Source organism: Podarcis liolepis, assembly GCF_965112155.1.
Source record: "Podarcis liolepis genome assembly, chromosome: 9".
In the NCBI taxonomy this organism is placed as follows: Eukaryota; Metazoa; Chordata; class Lepidosauria; order Squamata; family Lacertidae; genus Podarcis; species Podarcis liolepis.
The window spans coordinates 6,319,375-6,336,361 of NC_139564.1; the positions used below are offsets into that span (position 1 = coordinate 6,319,375).

The window sequence follows — 16,987 nt, forward strand, 5'->3', positions numbered from 1 at the left end:
CCAAGGAGTGTGGTGGAGTCTCCTACTTTGGAGGTCTTTAAGCAGAGGCTTGACAACCATATGTCAGGAGTGCTCTGATGGTGTTTCCTGCTTGGCAGGGGGCTGGACTCGATGGCCCTTGTGGTCTCTTCCAACTCTATGATTCTATGATTTGAATAAGCAAGAACATTCCTATAAGGGAATGGGATCACTCCTTATAAATTTTGCTCAAAGGTCTGGGAACACAGGAACCTGTCCCACAAGTGCCTGTTCAGCTTCTTTGATCTGCATAGTGTGTACAAGTGCTACGTAATGCACTCCCAGTGTAGCTGCACCTGCCCTTTGGAACTCCCTGCCTCTTGACATTAGGGCAGGTCCCCCCCAGGTACATAAGGGTAGGGGGAAGTGTTTCATTAGGTACTGAGGTGGAAAGATAGCCCACCTCATAGGGCTGGTGTGAGGATGAAGTGGGAAGGAAGCAATGCTGCATGCCGCCCTTGAGCTCATTGGTGATGAAAGGTGCGATATAAATGTAGCCCTAATACACGTGAAACCACCACCTCATGTGCACGTCTGAATGCGCTAACTAGCGTTGCTGCATGTTTTACTGGACTAACGCTGTCAAGTGCTTTTTTCCCACACTCTTTGATGTTTATTTTCTTTTTCATCAATTTCCTCACTTGAAATCTGAACATACTGACCCCCACCCCGCGCGCCCCAAATCTCTCCTTGCTGGGTAGCCATGGCTACCCGACGTGCCATTCGTCCGCTAGCTCCGCCCTTTTGTCGACATCCCTTCTTTCTCAGTGGAGGATAGGCCCGTCGCTCTCCCTTCCGGAGGAGCCGGTTGGCTACGACGATCCCGTTACACGTCCCGCCTCTCGAGGCCCGTTGTACCTGTATTTGCGTGCGTGTGGGTTGGCTCCTTGAATCGGCGGCTTTTCATTGGCGGGATTCGTTCTCCCTTGCCATTCATTGGAGGGATTTGGATCTCTCTCTTTTTTGCGCCCACCCCTTGGAAGCCTTCGCAAAGCCGCATTGGACATCTTCGCCCGCCGCTCCGCGCAAGGAAAGCTCTGATTGGTAGCGGTTTGCTTCTTCCCCCACCCCTCAAGGTTTCGCAGAGGGGAGGAGGCGGCAGCGGCGAAGGCGTTCGGCGCAAGCGCAGTGCCCGCCGTTTCCGCGGCGAATGGGGCCGCGCTGCGGATGGAGCCGCTGCAGAATGGAAGCGGCGAGGAGGGAGATGAGGCGAGGCCGCCGCCGGGCGCCATGGCGTCGGGGCGCGAGGCCGGACCCGCCGCGGAGCAACGGCTGAGGCGAAGCCCCGCCCCTGCGGCCCTGGCCGGGCGGCGGCGCAACGGCGCCTCTGGAAAGGCGGAGGCCGAGGAGCGCGCTGGCCCCGCCCCCCGGCCGCGCCTCGACTCCCTCCGCAAGAACCGCCCTCGTGAGTGGCTGCTAGGGGGCGCCGGGGGCGGGGCTTGACCGGGAGGGGCGGGGCCTGGGGAGGGGGAGGGGCCTCGCGGGGTTGGGGCGGGGCTCCCTATCAGATAGCTAGGCATGGCTTGAGCTTTCATTTATTATTAAAATTATATTAATTTTTGTTGATTAAATTTGTATGAGATTTAATTATTTCATAAAATTTATACACTGCTGTATTGTAAAAAACCTCGAAAAGATAAAATGAGGAACCATATTCTGCTCTTTTCAGGGTAGGATTAGATTTCACATTGTTATCTTATTGTTCTGACTTCCTTCCACCTCCATTTTATCTCTCTTACTGCATTTGCAGCCCACCTTTTTTCTCTCCCTCCCTCCCTTCCTCAGCTCCATTTTAGTGTCACGACAACCCCATGAAGTTGAAACAAAATAAAAAAAATCCTTCCTGTAGCACCTTAGAGACCAACTAAGTTTGTTATTGGTATTTAAGGTGCTACTGGAAGGATTTTTTTTATTTTGTTCCAACTATGGCAGTCCAACACGGCTACCTACCTGTAACTAGAACCCGATGAAGCTTAAACAATTTCAAAATGCAGAAAGCAAAAATAAAGTTCAGTGTAGTAATTTAAAGTAACATACTGGCTATGTACTGCTCCCTCTAGAGATTGCATCTACAGTGGTACCTCGGGTTACATACGCTTCAGGTTACAGACTCTGCTAACCCAGAAATATTACCTCGGATTAAGAACTTTGCTTTGGGATGAGAACAGAAATCGTGCAGCGGCAGCGCATGTAATGCAGAGGCAGGGAATCAGCTAAAATACTGTGAAACAGTGCTATGAGATTCTGTGTGAAGAATGCCCTCCGTATTTATATACTACACATTCATGGACTTTCATAAGTCTAACAGAGGAAATCTTGTTTCTAGATGAGATTTTTTAAAAATACATAAACAATTGACTCATGCATGGCATCACCAACTTTAGTACGTGTGCATTTTTCAAAAATCTCATTTTGAAGACCAATTCTGTATCTGACATTACACCACTGCCATCTTGTTCATTCTATGCATATAATGGATGCCACATGGCTTACGCCATAAGAAACTCATTTATCTTAAATGATGCCATGAGATCGTTTGCTGAAACAGGTTTATGTGGCTATTTTTCCTGAATGTACATAGATGTCAGCAAGCTGAAAAACTCTGGAATTCATTGTCTGAATAAACATGAGGCTTCTATCAGGATGGCAGGCATGAAAAAGCTGACTCTGAATCTTGAGCCTGTCCATAATTATTACAGAAGAATCTTGTGTTTGTAGCTCAAGAACTAGGGCTGGATCCTGTTCTGGTTTAATCAATCTAGAGTTGAAAAGAGTGTGGCTTTTTTCAAAAAAGAATGTGTTGATGAGCTAGCCCTGCCTTCTGCAACTTGGTGCCCTCAAAATGTTTTGGATTACAAGTCCCATCAGCCCCAGTTGCCACATTCTGATTTAGAGGAAGTGGTGGTGTTCATTGGGAAATGCCTAGATAAGGTTGGCAGATGTTTGCTGGAGGTCTTGAGTAGGGCAAAATCTCAGTGAAGGTGCAAAAGGAGAAAGTAAAAGGGGGAAGGAGCTGACGAGGTATCATTGTTGCAAATGGGGTTCAAGGAACAGTGCCATAAGACTGCCTTTGTTGTGCAGTTGCGCATTGCAATTAATTCGAGCTGAAAGGGATGTTGACACTTAGCTGCAGAAATCATGCCTGGTTTGCTGTGTTCAAAGGGTTGCTTTGTATATTTTCAGCGGCTCCCTATATCCCCCTTCACCAACTATCTGAATGTTAGGTTGATGAAATAATTACATAATTGCAAATCCTCCTGCTGCAGCTGATAAACTGCAAAGAAAATGGAGGCCCTGGCACAGGGGTTGGGAAAATTTGTTTCTTTGGTTTAGCTGCACTTTTCTGCATCTCAGGACTGTTGCTTGTTTGAATGCTGTTAGTCATGCAAAAAATTCGGCTGGACACACAAGTCTGCGTGAATTGTGCTTGATCATTATCCACTCTGGGATACAGCTGGTAATCATGTTGCCCATCTGCAAATACTATTCAGGCAGTTTCTGGGGTGACACTAGATGATGCAGTTCAATATGTACTGAAGGTTTAGGTTTTTTAAAGTGTGATTTGAAGTCATTTTGATAAATCTAGCCTTTCCTCACTTGCACCTGAGCATTTGGTATATAAGGTTCTCAGGAGTCTTTGCCACCTGAGAAGCAAAACATTTTGTTGGTAGGAATCGTGTCTACACAAAGCTACATATGCATAGCAGTTGTGATGGTGTGGAAATGGCTTTTTGTGCATGCTTAATGTCAGTCTAGGTACTCAGCACAGGCAGAAGCAAAACAAATGACTTTCCTTCTTGGAGGTTTTTAAGCAGAGGTTGGATGGCCGTCTGTCATGTATTAGTTGAGATTCCTCCATTGTACAGTGGTGCCTCGCAAGACGAAATTAATTCGTTCCACGAGTTTTGTCGTCTTGTGATTTTTTTCGTCTTGCGAAGCACGGTGTCGGGAAAGTTTTGGAAAAGCTTCAAAAATCACCAAAGTCTTTTAAAACCTCAAAAAAGGCTACCACATTGCGTTCTATGAGTTGCTCCTCAAAGTCAAGTCGCAACTGTATTAACGGTGTTAAGAAAAAGGAAACAAACTTGCAAGACGTTTCCGTCTTGCGAAGCAAGCCCATAGGGAAAATCGTCTTGCGAAGCAGCTCAAAAAACAAAAAACCCTTTCGTCTAGCGAGCTTTTTGTCTTGCGAGGCATTCGTCTTGCGAGGTACCACTGTAGGGGGTTGGACTAGATGACCCGTGGATCCCTCCCAACAATATAATTCTATGATAATGCCTGATATGAGACACACATCTATAAAAATATATTTTAAAAAGGTATGTAACACAAGTTGTTCATATGGTCATGCTTTTCGGATGCCAGATTATCGTCTTGCAATGAACTACTCTATTCCCAACTTTTGAATGAAAAGTGTAATGCCGGTGGACAACAAAAGAGGTTTAAAGACACTCTCAAGGCAAATCTTTAAAAATGTAGTATAAATACCGACAATTGGGAAACACTGGCCTGCGAGCGCTTCAGTTGGAGAACAGCCTTTACCAAAGGTGTCATGGGCTTTGAAGACGCTCGAACTCCGGACACAAGAGAGAAATGTGCTAAGAGGAAGGCACGCTTGGCAAATCTACACCGTGATAGCCTGGAAACCCATGTCCCCACTGTGGAAGGAAGTGTGGATCCAGAATTGGCCTCCATAGTCACGTACGAATACACCGTTAAAACCGTATTCATGGAAGACAATCTTACTTGGCTACGAGTGATCGCCAAAAAAGAAGAATGAGACACAGTTCCTATAAAAATGCTGCTCCTATAAAAGAAATGGAGCCCCTTTCATAAAAGTCCCTCCCTTAAAGAAATGCAATGCAGCTGGGTCTGTTTTTCCTGCTATTAAAAAAAGAAAAGAAAAAAGGTCTAGCCAGTGGAACGTCACAAAGCAGATATATTGCAGGCCTTCAGTGGAGGCCAGCTTGTGGGATGAATTCATTTTATACGTGAGACAGGATTGGAGTAACTGAGCCTGAAAGTACAATGGCTGCAAGTCATTATCCTTACCTTCTGCCAAGAAAATGTCTTGGTTGGAGATAGTATCCCTTTCCACCCCACCATCCTCATGCAGAATTGATTTGTGCTCCAGCACTGGCTATGCGGAGATCACACATCCTAAAACAGAGAGATCATGGGGACCCTGACAGTGGAAGTTGCTAGTTCTTGCCAGTCCCCTCCCCCCACCAGACTTCAAAGGCACATGCAGTAGTGTTTTGTGTGTGTAAAAGAATCTGGAAGACAAGTTATTTTAAAAACGAATATTTTGTATAAGTGTAAGTTGTGCAAGGGACGTGGGTGGCGCTGATAATGCCAAGGTTTCAGGTTCAATCCCCATAAGGGACAGCTGCCTAGTCCTGCACTGCAGGGGGTTGAACTAGACCGGGGTTTCTCAAACTTAGGAGTCTCCAGTTGTTTTTGGACTACAGTTCCCATCATCCCTGACCACTGGTCCTGCTAGCTAGGGATGATAGGAGTTGTAGTCCAAAAACAGCTGTGGCCCTGCCAACCATTGGTAAGTGGCTCCACCAAGAAAATTACCGCAAGGCAATGTTGCCCTTGAAATGTTCTTCACCTTTTTAAAATAATGGCCTCTTTTAGGAATGCCCGTAAATCTACGAAGCAGCATTTCTGAAATTCTTAGAAATAGTCCATCTTGTACCTCTTCTGTACGTGGCCGCAGAGGAAGTGAGGGAGAATGCGTTTCTCATTCTGGCAAATGTACTTAATGCTTCTAACTTCCACTGTTCTTATGCTAGAACAGCATCAAGTACTTCTTAACATGGCCATTAATATGTGCTTGGAGTAGTTCCCTGAACTGTTGCTTCAGCTTTGATTTTGAGAAACAGGTGACCTGGTAACATCACTTGCAACCACTTTGATTCTGGTTTACTGACTTTCTCACCAATAGCATGGTTTTTTTGGGGGGAGCGGTAATTGTAGTTTACAGTCACTATCCGTAGTGCTATTTATTTTAATGAGTTAGTCAGGAACAGCTGGTTGGTATATATGGATTTATACACCATGTACGTTTAGCTAATGGGCAGGCCTTGCTGGGTCAGAAGTTTGGGTATAAATGTAAAAACAAAAATGGTTCAAATTAGTTACTTATAGCAGGCATTACCAGCCTTGAACATTGGAATGTATCTTCCACACCTGGCTTTGGTAATAAAACTAGTCGTTTTGTCTGCGGAGGGTGTTAATACATTCTGTTGGTTTTGTATTTGATGTGTGTTTTGTGCACTGCAAGCCTTTTTTTCCTTTAGACTGTCTTTCCACTCAGATTCCCAATGCTCAGCCTTCTTGCCCACCCCCAACTTCCTTTCTCTTACGCATTTGCAGTTCTTTCCCTAATGTGGCAGAAGCCATGTGGCTTTGCCAAGTTTCTAATTCATGTGTTGATGCTAGAATGTATGTGAACATTCTGCGGTGTCATGACAGTTCAGTGAGTGGTTGGGGTGAGCCCTTATCAACTGGGGGTGGCAACTGGGTTTTATTTTTATTTATTAAATTTGTATACCGCCCTTCATCCGTGGATCTCGGGGCAGTTCACAGCATAAAAACACAAGCTCAGTTTAGTCTCTTTAGAAATGTATAATAAAACACCACCTTTGTAATGATCCCTTTTCTCCCTTATTCCTTTCAGTCTTTCCTTGGTTTGGCTTGGATATTGGAGGGACCCTGGTGAAGCTTGTGTATTTTGAACCAAAAGACATCACCATGGAGGAAGAAGAGGAGGAAGTGGAGAATCTGAAGAGCATCCGGAAATACCTGACCTCCCACACTGCCTATGGCTCTACAGGCATTCGGGATGTTCACCTTGAGCTAAAGGACCTTATGCTGTGTGGACGTAAAGGCAATCTGCACTTTATACGCTTCCCTACTCATGACATGCCTGCTTTTATTCAAATGGGCAGCGAAAAGCACTTCTCAAGCCTCCACACTACCTTATGTGCCACAGGAGGTGGAGCATATAAATTTGAGCAGGACTTTCGCACAGTATGCAATTTTTGGCTTATATATTTTTAAGCTGCTATAGCACATGGTTAAAGCTGGCAGAACAGAGGTGTTGCACGTCTTCATAACCTCTGCAGCAACTCTTTTTTGTAATGCTGTTTCCTGATTTGAGTGTAAGGGCAGTGTGAAGCTGGTCTCTGCCAGGTGTGGGAAACTTTTGGCCCGATAGATGTTGCTGAAGTACAACTCCCATCATCCCTGGCCATTGGCCATGCTGGTTGGGGCTGATGGGAGTTGTAGTTCAGCAGCATTTGAAGGGCTGGATCTACACTGATATGAAAAATGCTATAAAATGCTTTAAAATTTAGCTCTCAATGCAATTGACCATTGGTGATGGATTGCTGCTCTACAGCTTCCTCTGTTATCACATTTTTATAATGCCTTTATAATGTTATAATTAACCAGTGTAGCCGAGGCCCTGGTTTGCTAGATGCAAACTTTAACCTTGTTCTTGCATTCCGTGAAACAAAACTTCCATGAGAAAAACTCTGTGAGCAAGATGATTCTGCCAGCTATTGCTGCTCCATCATTGCCATCTCTTTGAGATCTTAACACTGCCTTCATCAGCCTGTGTTGCTCTCTAGGTATTTGGGACTACAACTCCCATTGGCCTGTGCGGATAGCAGTTGTAGTCCAAAATATCTGGAGAGCAGCAGGTTGGTGAAGGCTGGCTTAATGTAGGACAGCTGACTGAAGAGTTTGTATTGTACTGATTGTATTTTATTTTTTAAAATGATATTTATTGGGGGGGGATTTAAAGTTACAAAAGAAAAACAAAATAGAAAAAAAGAAAAACAAGCCACTTCCAACCATACATATTGTGATGGGATGATTAGCTGCTTGTGCGTAAAATCGTGGTCCCTCAGAGTTTGTGCAACTCCACAAACCTCTGTGTGTGACAGAGCTCCTCAGACATGTCTGCCCTAGTCACTTGCAGATTCCGACAGTGGTTGTTTTCGGAAGCGCTTCCAGCATAGAAGCTCCTTAACGGAAACACGTCTTCTGGACTCACGACGTGACAGCTTCCGGCGAGGAATGGGTCTCCCTATGGGAGCTTCTGACACCTCCCCGCTGTTCTCGCTGGACGTGTCCCTGAGCCCTCCCTCTTCCCTGCTAGTTCCTGCTTTAGCTGCTGCGTCTCTCTCCGCATTCATGAGACCTTCCTCCAGAGACCCATCTCTCCCCCTGCTGGTCCCTGCTTTCGCTGCTGAGTCCCTCCCAGCCTCCATGAGCCCTCTCCCCACCTGTTCCTCCAATGGCAGTTCCCTGACACATATACAAATTCAAAATAAGAGAGGGGGGGAAAAAAACAAAAATACACCACAAACATTTAAAAACAAATCCATTATTCTCAACTCCTCAACTATCATCACCCTCTTTCCTTGACCTCCTCCTCCTCCCCTTCCTTGTATCCTGGTTGTTAATTGTCACAGCAAATCCTTTCCATATGTATTGTACTGATTGTAGTGGTGACTGTGATAACTTAGTCCAAGCTGCACGCTTCCCTGGCTTCACCATTGGGTTGCAGGTTTGGTGTGTGCACAGAATGCTGCTGCTCAGAACCGTGTTAGAAACGCTTTCTTAGGTAACCAAAGACAAGTGAGGGGGAAAGCAGTGAAAGGAGTTCCTTTGCCTCCTCTCCATGTCTGCTTCAGCAGCTGTTCTTCATTCATTAGGCAGGGGGGCTGGTTTACGGCATGCCTGTGGTTTCACTGTGAATCATAGAATTAGGTGTATTCAACAGACCTTTGCTTCTCAGCTGCTTCCTCCCTCGTTCTAAACAAAAAAAGAGAATTGTATCTCATACGTGCTGGGAAGGATGAATGTTGATGGTTAAATGTGGGCTAATTTAACAATCAACTCTCATCCTTTCCAGCGTCTTTGAACTACGTTTTTCTATCTCTTTTGTTTTTGTTTACAACATTAGATGTTTCCTGTTTTTTGTGTGTGTTTCTTCTATTGTCCTGCCCATCCTGTTTTTTAGTTTCCAGAGTGGCTAAACTTCAGAGTAGCTACTGGTGTTCGGTTTCAGAGAGCCTAAATCATAAACATATCCTCTGTGAGGGCTGCAGTTCCTTTGCCTAATGGCTGTTTACCCCATTTCTCCATTTGCCTCAACTCCTCTGTTCGTTTGCAGTTACTGGACTTGGCTTATTTTATTAAGCTATTTTTACCCAGCATTTCCCAGGGCCCTTAGAGATGCCTTAAAACACATACAATTCATAAAAAGCAATAGAGCAATAAGCATGCCCCCCCAAATGACCCACCTTTCATCAAAGCAAATAATTGTTTGCGGGTTTAGCAGACTGGCATAGATTTGAATAAGCCCTTTTTGCTAGCATTGATGGTGGTGAACTTTCAGGCTTTGCCATTTCTAATACTGAAACTCAAAGGGTTCTCATTTGTGGTTGGCCAGTGTTTCTAAGTGCTGAGAGAGAATGGAAGGGGGGTGGGACCTGTAAGCTGCTTGATGAAACCCTCCAGGCCTTCCTTGGAGTGTCTCAATATCTAGTTTTCTTCAAAGCTTGTTTCTCCAAACAGGTGAGTGACCTCCAGCTTCGCAAAATGGATGAACTGGACTGCCTTATTAGAGGAGTGCTGTACATTGATTCGGTTGGGTTCAACGGACACTCGGAGTGCTACTATTTTGAGAACCCAACTGATCCCGAGAAGTGCCAGAAGCTCCCCTTCAACTTGGAGAACCCTTACCCTCTTCTGCTGGTGAACATTGGCTCCGGGGTCAGCATCCTGGCCGTCTATTCTAAAGACGATTACAAGCGGGTGACTGGGACCAGGTGAGCTTTGAAAGCGTAATGCTTTCCCTTTCAGATCTGCTAAGCAAGTCGGGTCCACGAATCAAGTGACTTGCAGTCCACGTGCATGGCTAAGAGATACCTCTGGTGTCAGATGGGCACAGTGCGGCTGTGTCATGTACAGTGGTACCTTGGGTTAAGAACTTAATTCGTTCTGGAGGTCCGTTCTTAACCTGAAACTGTTCTTAACCTGAGGTACCACTTTAGCTAATGGGGCCTCCTGCTGCCGCCATGCGATTTCTGTTCTTATCCTGAAGCAGAGTTCTTAACCCGAGGTACTACTAACGGCTTAGCAGAGTCTGTAACCTGAAGCGTCTGTAACCTGAAGCATCTGAACCTGAGGTACCACTGTAGCTGCTGAGGCTGCAGTTCTGTTCATCTGGCAGCAAGGCCTATTTACCACAATGGGACTTATGTTGGAGAAAACATGCCTCGGGTTGAGCTGCAAAAGTGTCATCTGCTCCCTTTTCTCTGTGAGGATGTAAAAAAATAAAGGATTTTGCCACAACCTCACATCCCTCATGAGGCTAGCGTGGAGGCCTGTGCCGTGACGTTGTCTGTTAACTAGTTAACTTCATTTCTGCTGGGTTAAATCACAGGCGTCTTGTCCCGCAAGTTGTTGGTCTTCTCATCCCCCTCTACCCAACGCTTTCACAGGATGGTAGAAGTGATTTGTGCGTCTTGTTTGTTTGCTAGCCTTGGAGGAGGAACCTTTTTCGGTCTCTGCTGCCTGCTGACTGGCTGCTCCACCTTTGAAGAGGCCCTCGAAATGGCAGCCAATGGGGACAGCACCAAAGTGGACAAACTAGTGCGGGACATTTACGGAGGAGACTATGAGAGATTTGGGCTTCCCGGTTGGACGGTAGCATCCAGGTAAGGCCGCACCTGGTGTTTCAGTAGGGGGCATGAGGCAGCTTGAATAACTTTTCCCCATCTCTTTGGTTTTGGCAACCTGGGAAAAGGTGGCTTCTGAATGAGCCTCTGAATGTCAGTCTTGGGGAATTGCAAATTGGAAGAGCACTGTTGAGCTCATGTCCTTGCAGGCTTCCAGTTGGCTACTGCAGACTAGATGGGTCTCTAGTCTCACTCTGCCATGAACCTTCCTTAAGTTTTTATGTTTTTAGCTATTGTAGTGCACTGCATTTAATTTTTTTGCTCGCCCAGAGCCATTTGACATGGGGTAAGCTAAGAATCAGACAAACAAAAACTTGTGTCAACCCTGAAACAGAGCAGCAGTTGCCTTTATTTTGCTTCAGATGAATGAGCATAGGAAGTACCAATAGGACCCAAGAGAAGAATTGTGTCTCTAAGGTTCTTATGCCCATATTCCCCAGTTTATAGACTGCTGGCCTCCTCAGGCTTGATGAGCCTGTCTTGTAGCCTGTGGAAGTGTGGGCTTGGAAGAGGGAAGTGAATCAGGCATGGGACTAGCCCAACTTTCACTCCAGTGCCACTTTTAACCGGCAAGGGGCTTCAGCTCAGCACCTGAATGCATGGAAATTCACACTTGATCCTGAGGGTGTTGGGTAGCAACTCTTGGAAAAGCTTCTATGGACCCAGTAGAATAGACTGGCTCCCACGAAAGGTGGTGGACTATCCTTCCTTAGAGGTTTTTAAGCTGAGGCCAGATGGCCGCCTGTCAAGGATGATTCAGTGGGTTGGACTAGATGACGCTTGGGTCCCTTCCAACTCTGATTCTAGGAACTGAAAGTTGGCAATCCTGTATGTTTCTCATGTAAATGGATTTTTAGGTGGGGGAAAAATTGTGCACAATTTTCTGTCCAGCTTTGGAAACATGATGAGCAAGGAGAAGCGAGAGGCAGCTAGTAAGGAAGACTTGGCAAGAGCGGCTTTGATCACCATCACGAATAACATCGGCTCCATAGCACGGATGTGTGCGCTTAATGAGGTATGGAAAGAGAGGAGCCGGAGAGCCAGTCAAGGGAAGTGTGTGCTTTTCAGTTCCTCACGGTCCTGTTGGTGGGGGCTGGGAATGCCTTCTGAAAGCACTATCTGTCTTGTTGTGGTCTGTCGTGAATGAGCAGCCAACTGTTTTGTGCTTCCCACTTTGCTCCTCTCCTGCCATGAGCTGGAGAAATAAACCAGGAATCTTTGGTTTCCCATTACATCTGAACGAAAGATGGTGGTTGGCTGCTCATTTACAAACCACAGTCAGCAAACTGCCCCTTAAGCTGTGGTTTGTGGTTGGCTTGCTGACTGTGGCTCTGCATGTTTCCCGCCTTCCTTTCACACGGGGGGTGTTTAGGGTTGGGGGGAGCAAAGTGAGAATGATCAGGCAGCATGCACAATAAACACTGATAAACCAGAGAGTCTGGCTTAGCGTTGTGTGTGAATGTGAACAATGAGTAAAGAGCTGTCCTTTTGCTCCGGTGAGCAGTGAGAATTGCTGATGCTGAGGCCCCGCACTGCACCATGGTCCAGCAATGCTCCTGAGCCACTTCCTGTTGCTGTCGAGATGTGCTGGGCAGCATTGACTAGGGATATTGTAAACCTGTTCCAAACCAAGCTAAATAATGTTTCCAGGTTTCCGATGAACCCCACTGTTAGATTGTAAACAGTACAGAGAGCTTCCTTTTCTGAGGGTAGTCAGGAGAGACAGACAGGAGGATCTTTGGAGTCACTGCTGCTTCTAAAAGGGATAAAACTCCCTCTCGAGGCTGAGGACTTCAGCCGAGGAAGAGGGAGCAGGCCAGGAAGTAAGCTGTCTTGCAGCAAGAGTCGCTCCTCCTGTCCCAGCTTCTTGCGTGGCATTACCTGAGCTTGGTGCTTTCAGCTTCTTTACAGTGCTGCCTTGTTGCAATCATGTCAAGCAGCATTGTACAGGGCTATGAAAGAGCCAGGCCCTCTCATCTTTTGCCTTGGGGCATCCGTGGCGCAGCAAGGAAGGCTAGCATCCCTGCCACTGTAACCCATCGCCTGATATAACAGCAGCTCCAAAGAGAAGCCTTTGGGGGACACTCAGAGGAGGTGTGCAGGATAATTGGAAAACCAGAGGCAAAGGTGACACTGTGGTAGGAAAGGGTTAGAGGAGGAAAGTGGTAACAGCCAGGACTTCAGCTTTACCTGATCTCAATTGCCTGCCTTCACCCCAGGTCTTAAGGTGAGTCGCTGATGCAGAAGTTCTTTCTGCAAGGTAGCTTGCACAATAGATATTGTGCTGACTTATTTCTCCTCTAGGATGTGAACTTCACACCACCCTACCCACCGTTGACCACTCCAGTCCCCCTCTCTTACTGGGCACAGCTTCTCCAGTTCTCTCTCCACTGTTGCCCACTTGCGAAAGCAAATATGCCACCACCTTCACAGCAGGCGCCCTGACAGTTAATATTCTTTGACTGACACTTGCCCATCAGCAGCAGCTCAGCCAGGGAATAATGCAGGACCTCGAAGGCCACCAATCTTAAACGTTTTCTGTCCATAGGATGAAAACGAGCAGAAACCCCCAGGAATCAACTGTTCAGCTATTTTGCTCAAACGTCTCTTCTGTGATGCCTGACCCCCCACTTCATTATCTCGTTCTCTATCCTAGCTTGTCCCATTTTGCTGCAACTAATTTCCACGCCGCAATCTGTTCTCTCCCATCTGGACCAGGCTTGCACCCTCTAATAATTGCTTGCCTCCTGAGCCTGGTGCTAACTTGGAAATGCAAAGCAGTGCAAAGTGGGGCTCAGGGGATATGATGCTCTTAACTAACTTAAACTACTGGGAAATGTTGGTCGTTGAATGACACACAAAGGCAAGAACTAAATCGGCCTTCGGCAGCCTGGTGCCCTCCATAGAATGGACTACAGCTCCAGCCAGCTGGGACTGATGGGAGTTGTAGCCCAACGACATTGGGGGCTGCACAAGGTTGGCAAAGGCTAAACTAAATGAAAGAAATGGCAGTGTGCATGTTTTAAGTGTGTTTGTTACTGTGAAAAGAGATGTCAAGAGTCTTAACACTCCTTCCCCCTCTTGCAGAACATTAATCGGGTGGTTTTCGTGGGGAACTTCTTGCGTATCAACACAATCTCGATGAAGTTTCTGGCGTATGCTTTGGATTATTGGTCAAAGGGGCAGTTGAAGGCCCTGTTTCTGGAACACGAGGTAGAGTCACACGGAAATGCAAGCGCTCTCTTTCTTCCCCCCTCCCCCCCAACTATAGCCAAGGCAGGGTAGGGTGGGTGGTAAGTATCCTGCAAATAGATTGTCCACTGTTTCCACCTTTTGAATAAATGAAAGTGGGGGGGGGGACCTGTTTCCATCTTTTATTTCAGTGCTGTGGCTCTCATAATCTGACAGTTCAATAATCCTGAAACTCTCTCTTTGTAATTATTATAATAATTAACTGGATTTAGAGCTTAACTATCCTGAGGATGCAGGGCAGTGAATAGCAATTTAGTAGGTCATATAAAAGGAGCAAAGAGGGGAGGAGGTGGGGTAATACCCAGATGTGTGTGTGTGTTTGTGTGTGTGTGTGTGTGTGTGTGTGTGAGAGAGAGAGAGAGAGAGAGAGAGCGCGCGAGCTGAACTTAATAAAAAGAAGGCCCCCCCCCCCACTGAAAGCAAGTAGTTCATCTGAATATGAGGGGCTTGTGAGGGGGGACTCAGCCAATCTCAAAGGGCGTGACAGGGTCCTTGCCTGCCTTCCTGGCTCGGTGTGGTCACACATAGTGGTGTTTTTCCCCCTTTCTTTTTAAAGGATATCTAATCAAACAACCATCACTTTAAAATCAAAGTAATGAGTTGGCCAATCTTGATCTTTGGGGCAAGTGTATTTTGACAAGCAATCTGATCCTTTGTGTTTGTGCTGGTTTCGTTTTTTTTAAACAGGGCTACTTTGGAGCAGTTGGAGCTCTTTTGGAGCTTCTGAATACATCCTGATTCGAAGTGGAGCCTGGGCCCAGGTTTTGCTGCTGGCAACGTCTACACCAAAGGGAACATCTCTGTTCATTCAGCTTTATTTGTAAGGGGGGGGGGAATCTTGTCTGTTTGACAAATAACAGGAAGAAATAGTGAGTGACCTCAGCGATCAATGCCGAAAAGGACAAAGGTGTGTGTGCTTTTTAAATAGCATAATCTGAATATAAACTAGTTTGTAAGAAGCCTATATCTGTTTATGCGAACTGTATTTGTCTTGCCTCTGGTAAAATACACGTTCAATCAGTCTTGCTTTGAGCAGCTCATGCCGTGAGGCGGCTGAGAGGGGGTCAGGGGCAAGCGTGATGCAGGTTGTACTATTCTGAAAACCAGCCTTTGCCAGCCTGGTGCCCCTGTAAGTTTTTGACTGCAGCTGCTGGTTTGGAGGGCACTAGTTGGCGGAGGCGGCTCAAAACCTATTTTTAAGTTCTGTTTTTTTTAACTTTCTAATCTTGTATGGACTCTTATTAATTTTCATCATAGCGCTGAACTGTGTAGAATATGAAAACACACTTGAGATATTAAATCTATTTTTAAAAAGAACAGTGTGCAGCCTTATTGCTTTGAAGAAAATTGCTTTCCTGCTTGTTTTCATGTAAAGAAATTGGGGAGAAGGAAGGGGATCTGGGGAAGAGAAGGATTTAAGCCTGCATTCCCAGTTACGGCGACACAACCTGTCACCTTCCTTCTTCTGAAGATGGGGAGGGTGGGGATCAGAAGCCACCTTTTCGGGCTGAAAGTGGGCACCAAGCTGAGCCCATCGTGTAGCCTAGAGTCACTCTAGTTCCCAGAATGTTAATGGACTACAACTCCCATCACCCCTGACCATTGGCTAAGATGACTGGGGCTGATGGAATTTGTAGTCCAACAACATCTGGGGACCCAAGGTCAAAGAAGATGGCTCTAGATCAGGGTTTCCCAGACTTAGGTCTCCAGTTGTTTTTGGACTACAATTTCCATCGTTCCTGACCACTGGTCCAGCTAGCTAGGAATGATGGGAATTGTAGTCCAAAAATAGCTGGAGATCCAAGTTTGGGGAACCTTGCTCTAGATCACACTTCAGAAGATATGCTTTCCCTTGTGCCTTGGAAGTACTTTTTTTTTCTTTAGCAAGGCAGCTAAATGTGCCCAGCAGAAACAGGCATGGGTACATCTCTGATCCCATGCTGCAGCCTAGACTGCAGACCCTCCTCCTTGTACCATCGCATACCAAAGATCCATGCTGCCACGGCTACCTGAGGCCCGCGAGCTGTAGATGGACCACCTGTGGGTTGCGTGACCCAGTTATTAGGCATCTGTTGTAGTTGTTACAAGCAGAATTTACATGCTACCTTTCATTTCAAGAAGAAATGCCAAGGCAGTTCACAAATAAATAAAAGCCGACAGCATCATAACAAGGATGAAACAAAAAATACAGCTGCCTGTAATTAAAACACATAGTAAAAGAAGTACATAAAACACCAGTAATTAACATCCTTTGAAGCAGCAAGGCAAGAGATGAAGGAAGCGTGTGTCTAAATAGGTGAGTCTTCAAAAGCCCACGGAATGCCAATACTGATGGGGCCTCTGGCATTTCCATAGCAATTCTAGGTTGGGTGCATGTGCAGGCTGACTCACAGTTCTCAAATTCCCTACCAGTTGTAACTATAAAAAAGGCACAGAAAAGGATTGTGGGCTTTTGGTTTAACGGGCGGGAGATCTTTTTTTGAGTGAGATGGTAGGAGTTTTTAAGCACTGAACGCTTCCTGGTTCTGAATGGGGTAACTGTGCCCCTGAAGGACCAGGTGCGCAGCCTGGGAGTCATTTTGGACTCACAGCTGTCCATGGAGGCACAGGTCAAATCTGTGTCCAGGGCAGCTGTTTACCAGCTCCATCTGGTACGTAGGCTGAGACCCTATCTGCCTGCGGACTGTCTCGCCAGAGTGGTGCCTGCTCTGGTTATCTCCCGCTTGGACTACTGCAATGCACTCTACGTGGGGCTACCTTTGAAGGTGACTCAGAAACTACAACTAATCCAGAATGCAGCAGCTAGACTGGTGACTGGGGGCGGCCGCCGAGACCATATAACACCGGTCTTGAAAGACCTACATTGGCTCCCAGTACGTTTCCGAGCACAATTCAAAGTGTTGGTGTTGACCTTTAAAGCCCTAAACGGCCTCGGTCCAGTATACCTGAAG

The 16,987-nt window shown here is 46.3% G+C and overlaps 1 protein-coding gene across 3 annotated transcripts; it reads left to right on the forward strand.

Moving 5' to 3' along the window:
* Nucleotides 1-1,120: 1,120 nt before the first annotated feature.
* On the forward strand, nucleotides 1,121-15,353 carry PANK2 (pantothenate kinase 2). 3 transcript variants are annotated; one of them, XM_083458880.1, is made up of 7 exons: nucleotides 1,121-1,423; nucleotides 6,707-7,059; nucleotides 9,619-9,872; nucleotides 10,587-10,763; nucleotides 11,676-11,799; nucleotides 13,872-13,997; nucleotides 14,724-15,353. In XM_083458880.1, the coding sequence occupies exons 1-7, from the start codon at nucleotides 1,186-1,188 to the stop codon at nucleotides 14,772-14,774; spliced, it is 1,323 nt and encodes a 440-aa protein (XP_083315006.1). In that variant the 5' UTR covers nucleotides 1,121-1,185; the 3' UTR covers nucleotides 14,775-15,353. The 3 variants fall into 3 exon arrangements, with proteins under 3 accessions (XP_083315006.1, XP_083315007.1, XP_083315008.1); XM_083458881.1 differs by lacking the exon at nucleotides 1,121-1,423 and having other exon boundaries at nucleotides 6,707-6,916; XM_083458882.1 differs by lacking the exon at nucleotides 1,121-1,423 and having other exon boundaries at nucleotides 6,776-6,910.
* The last annotated feature ends 1,634 nt before the right edge of the window (nucleotides 15,354-16,987 follow it).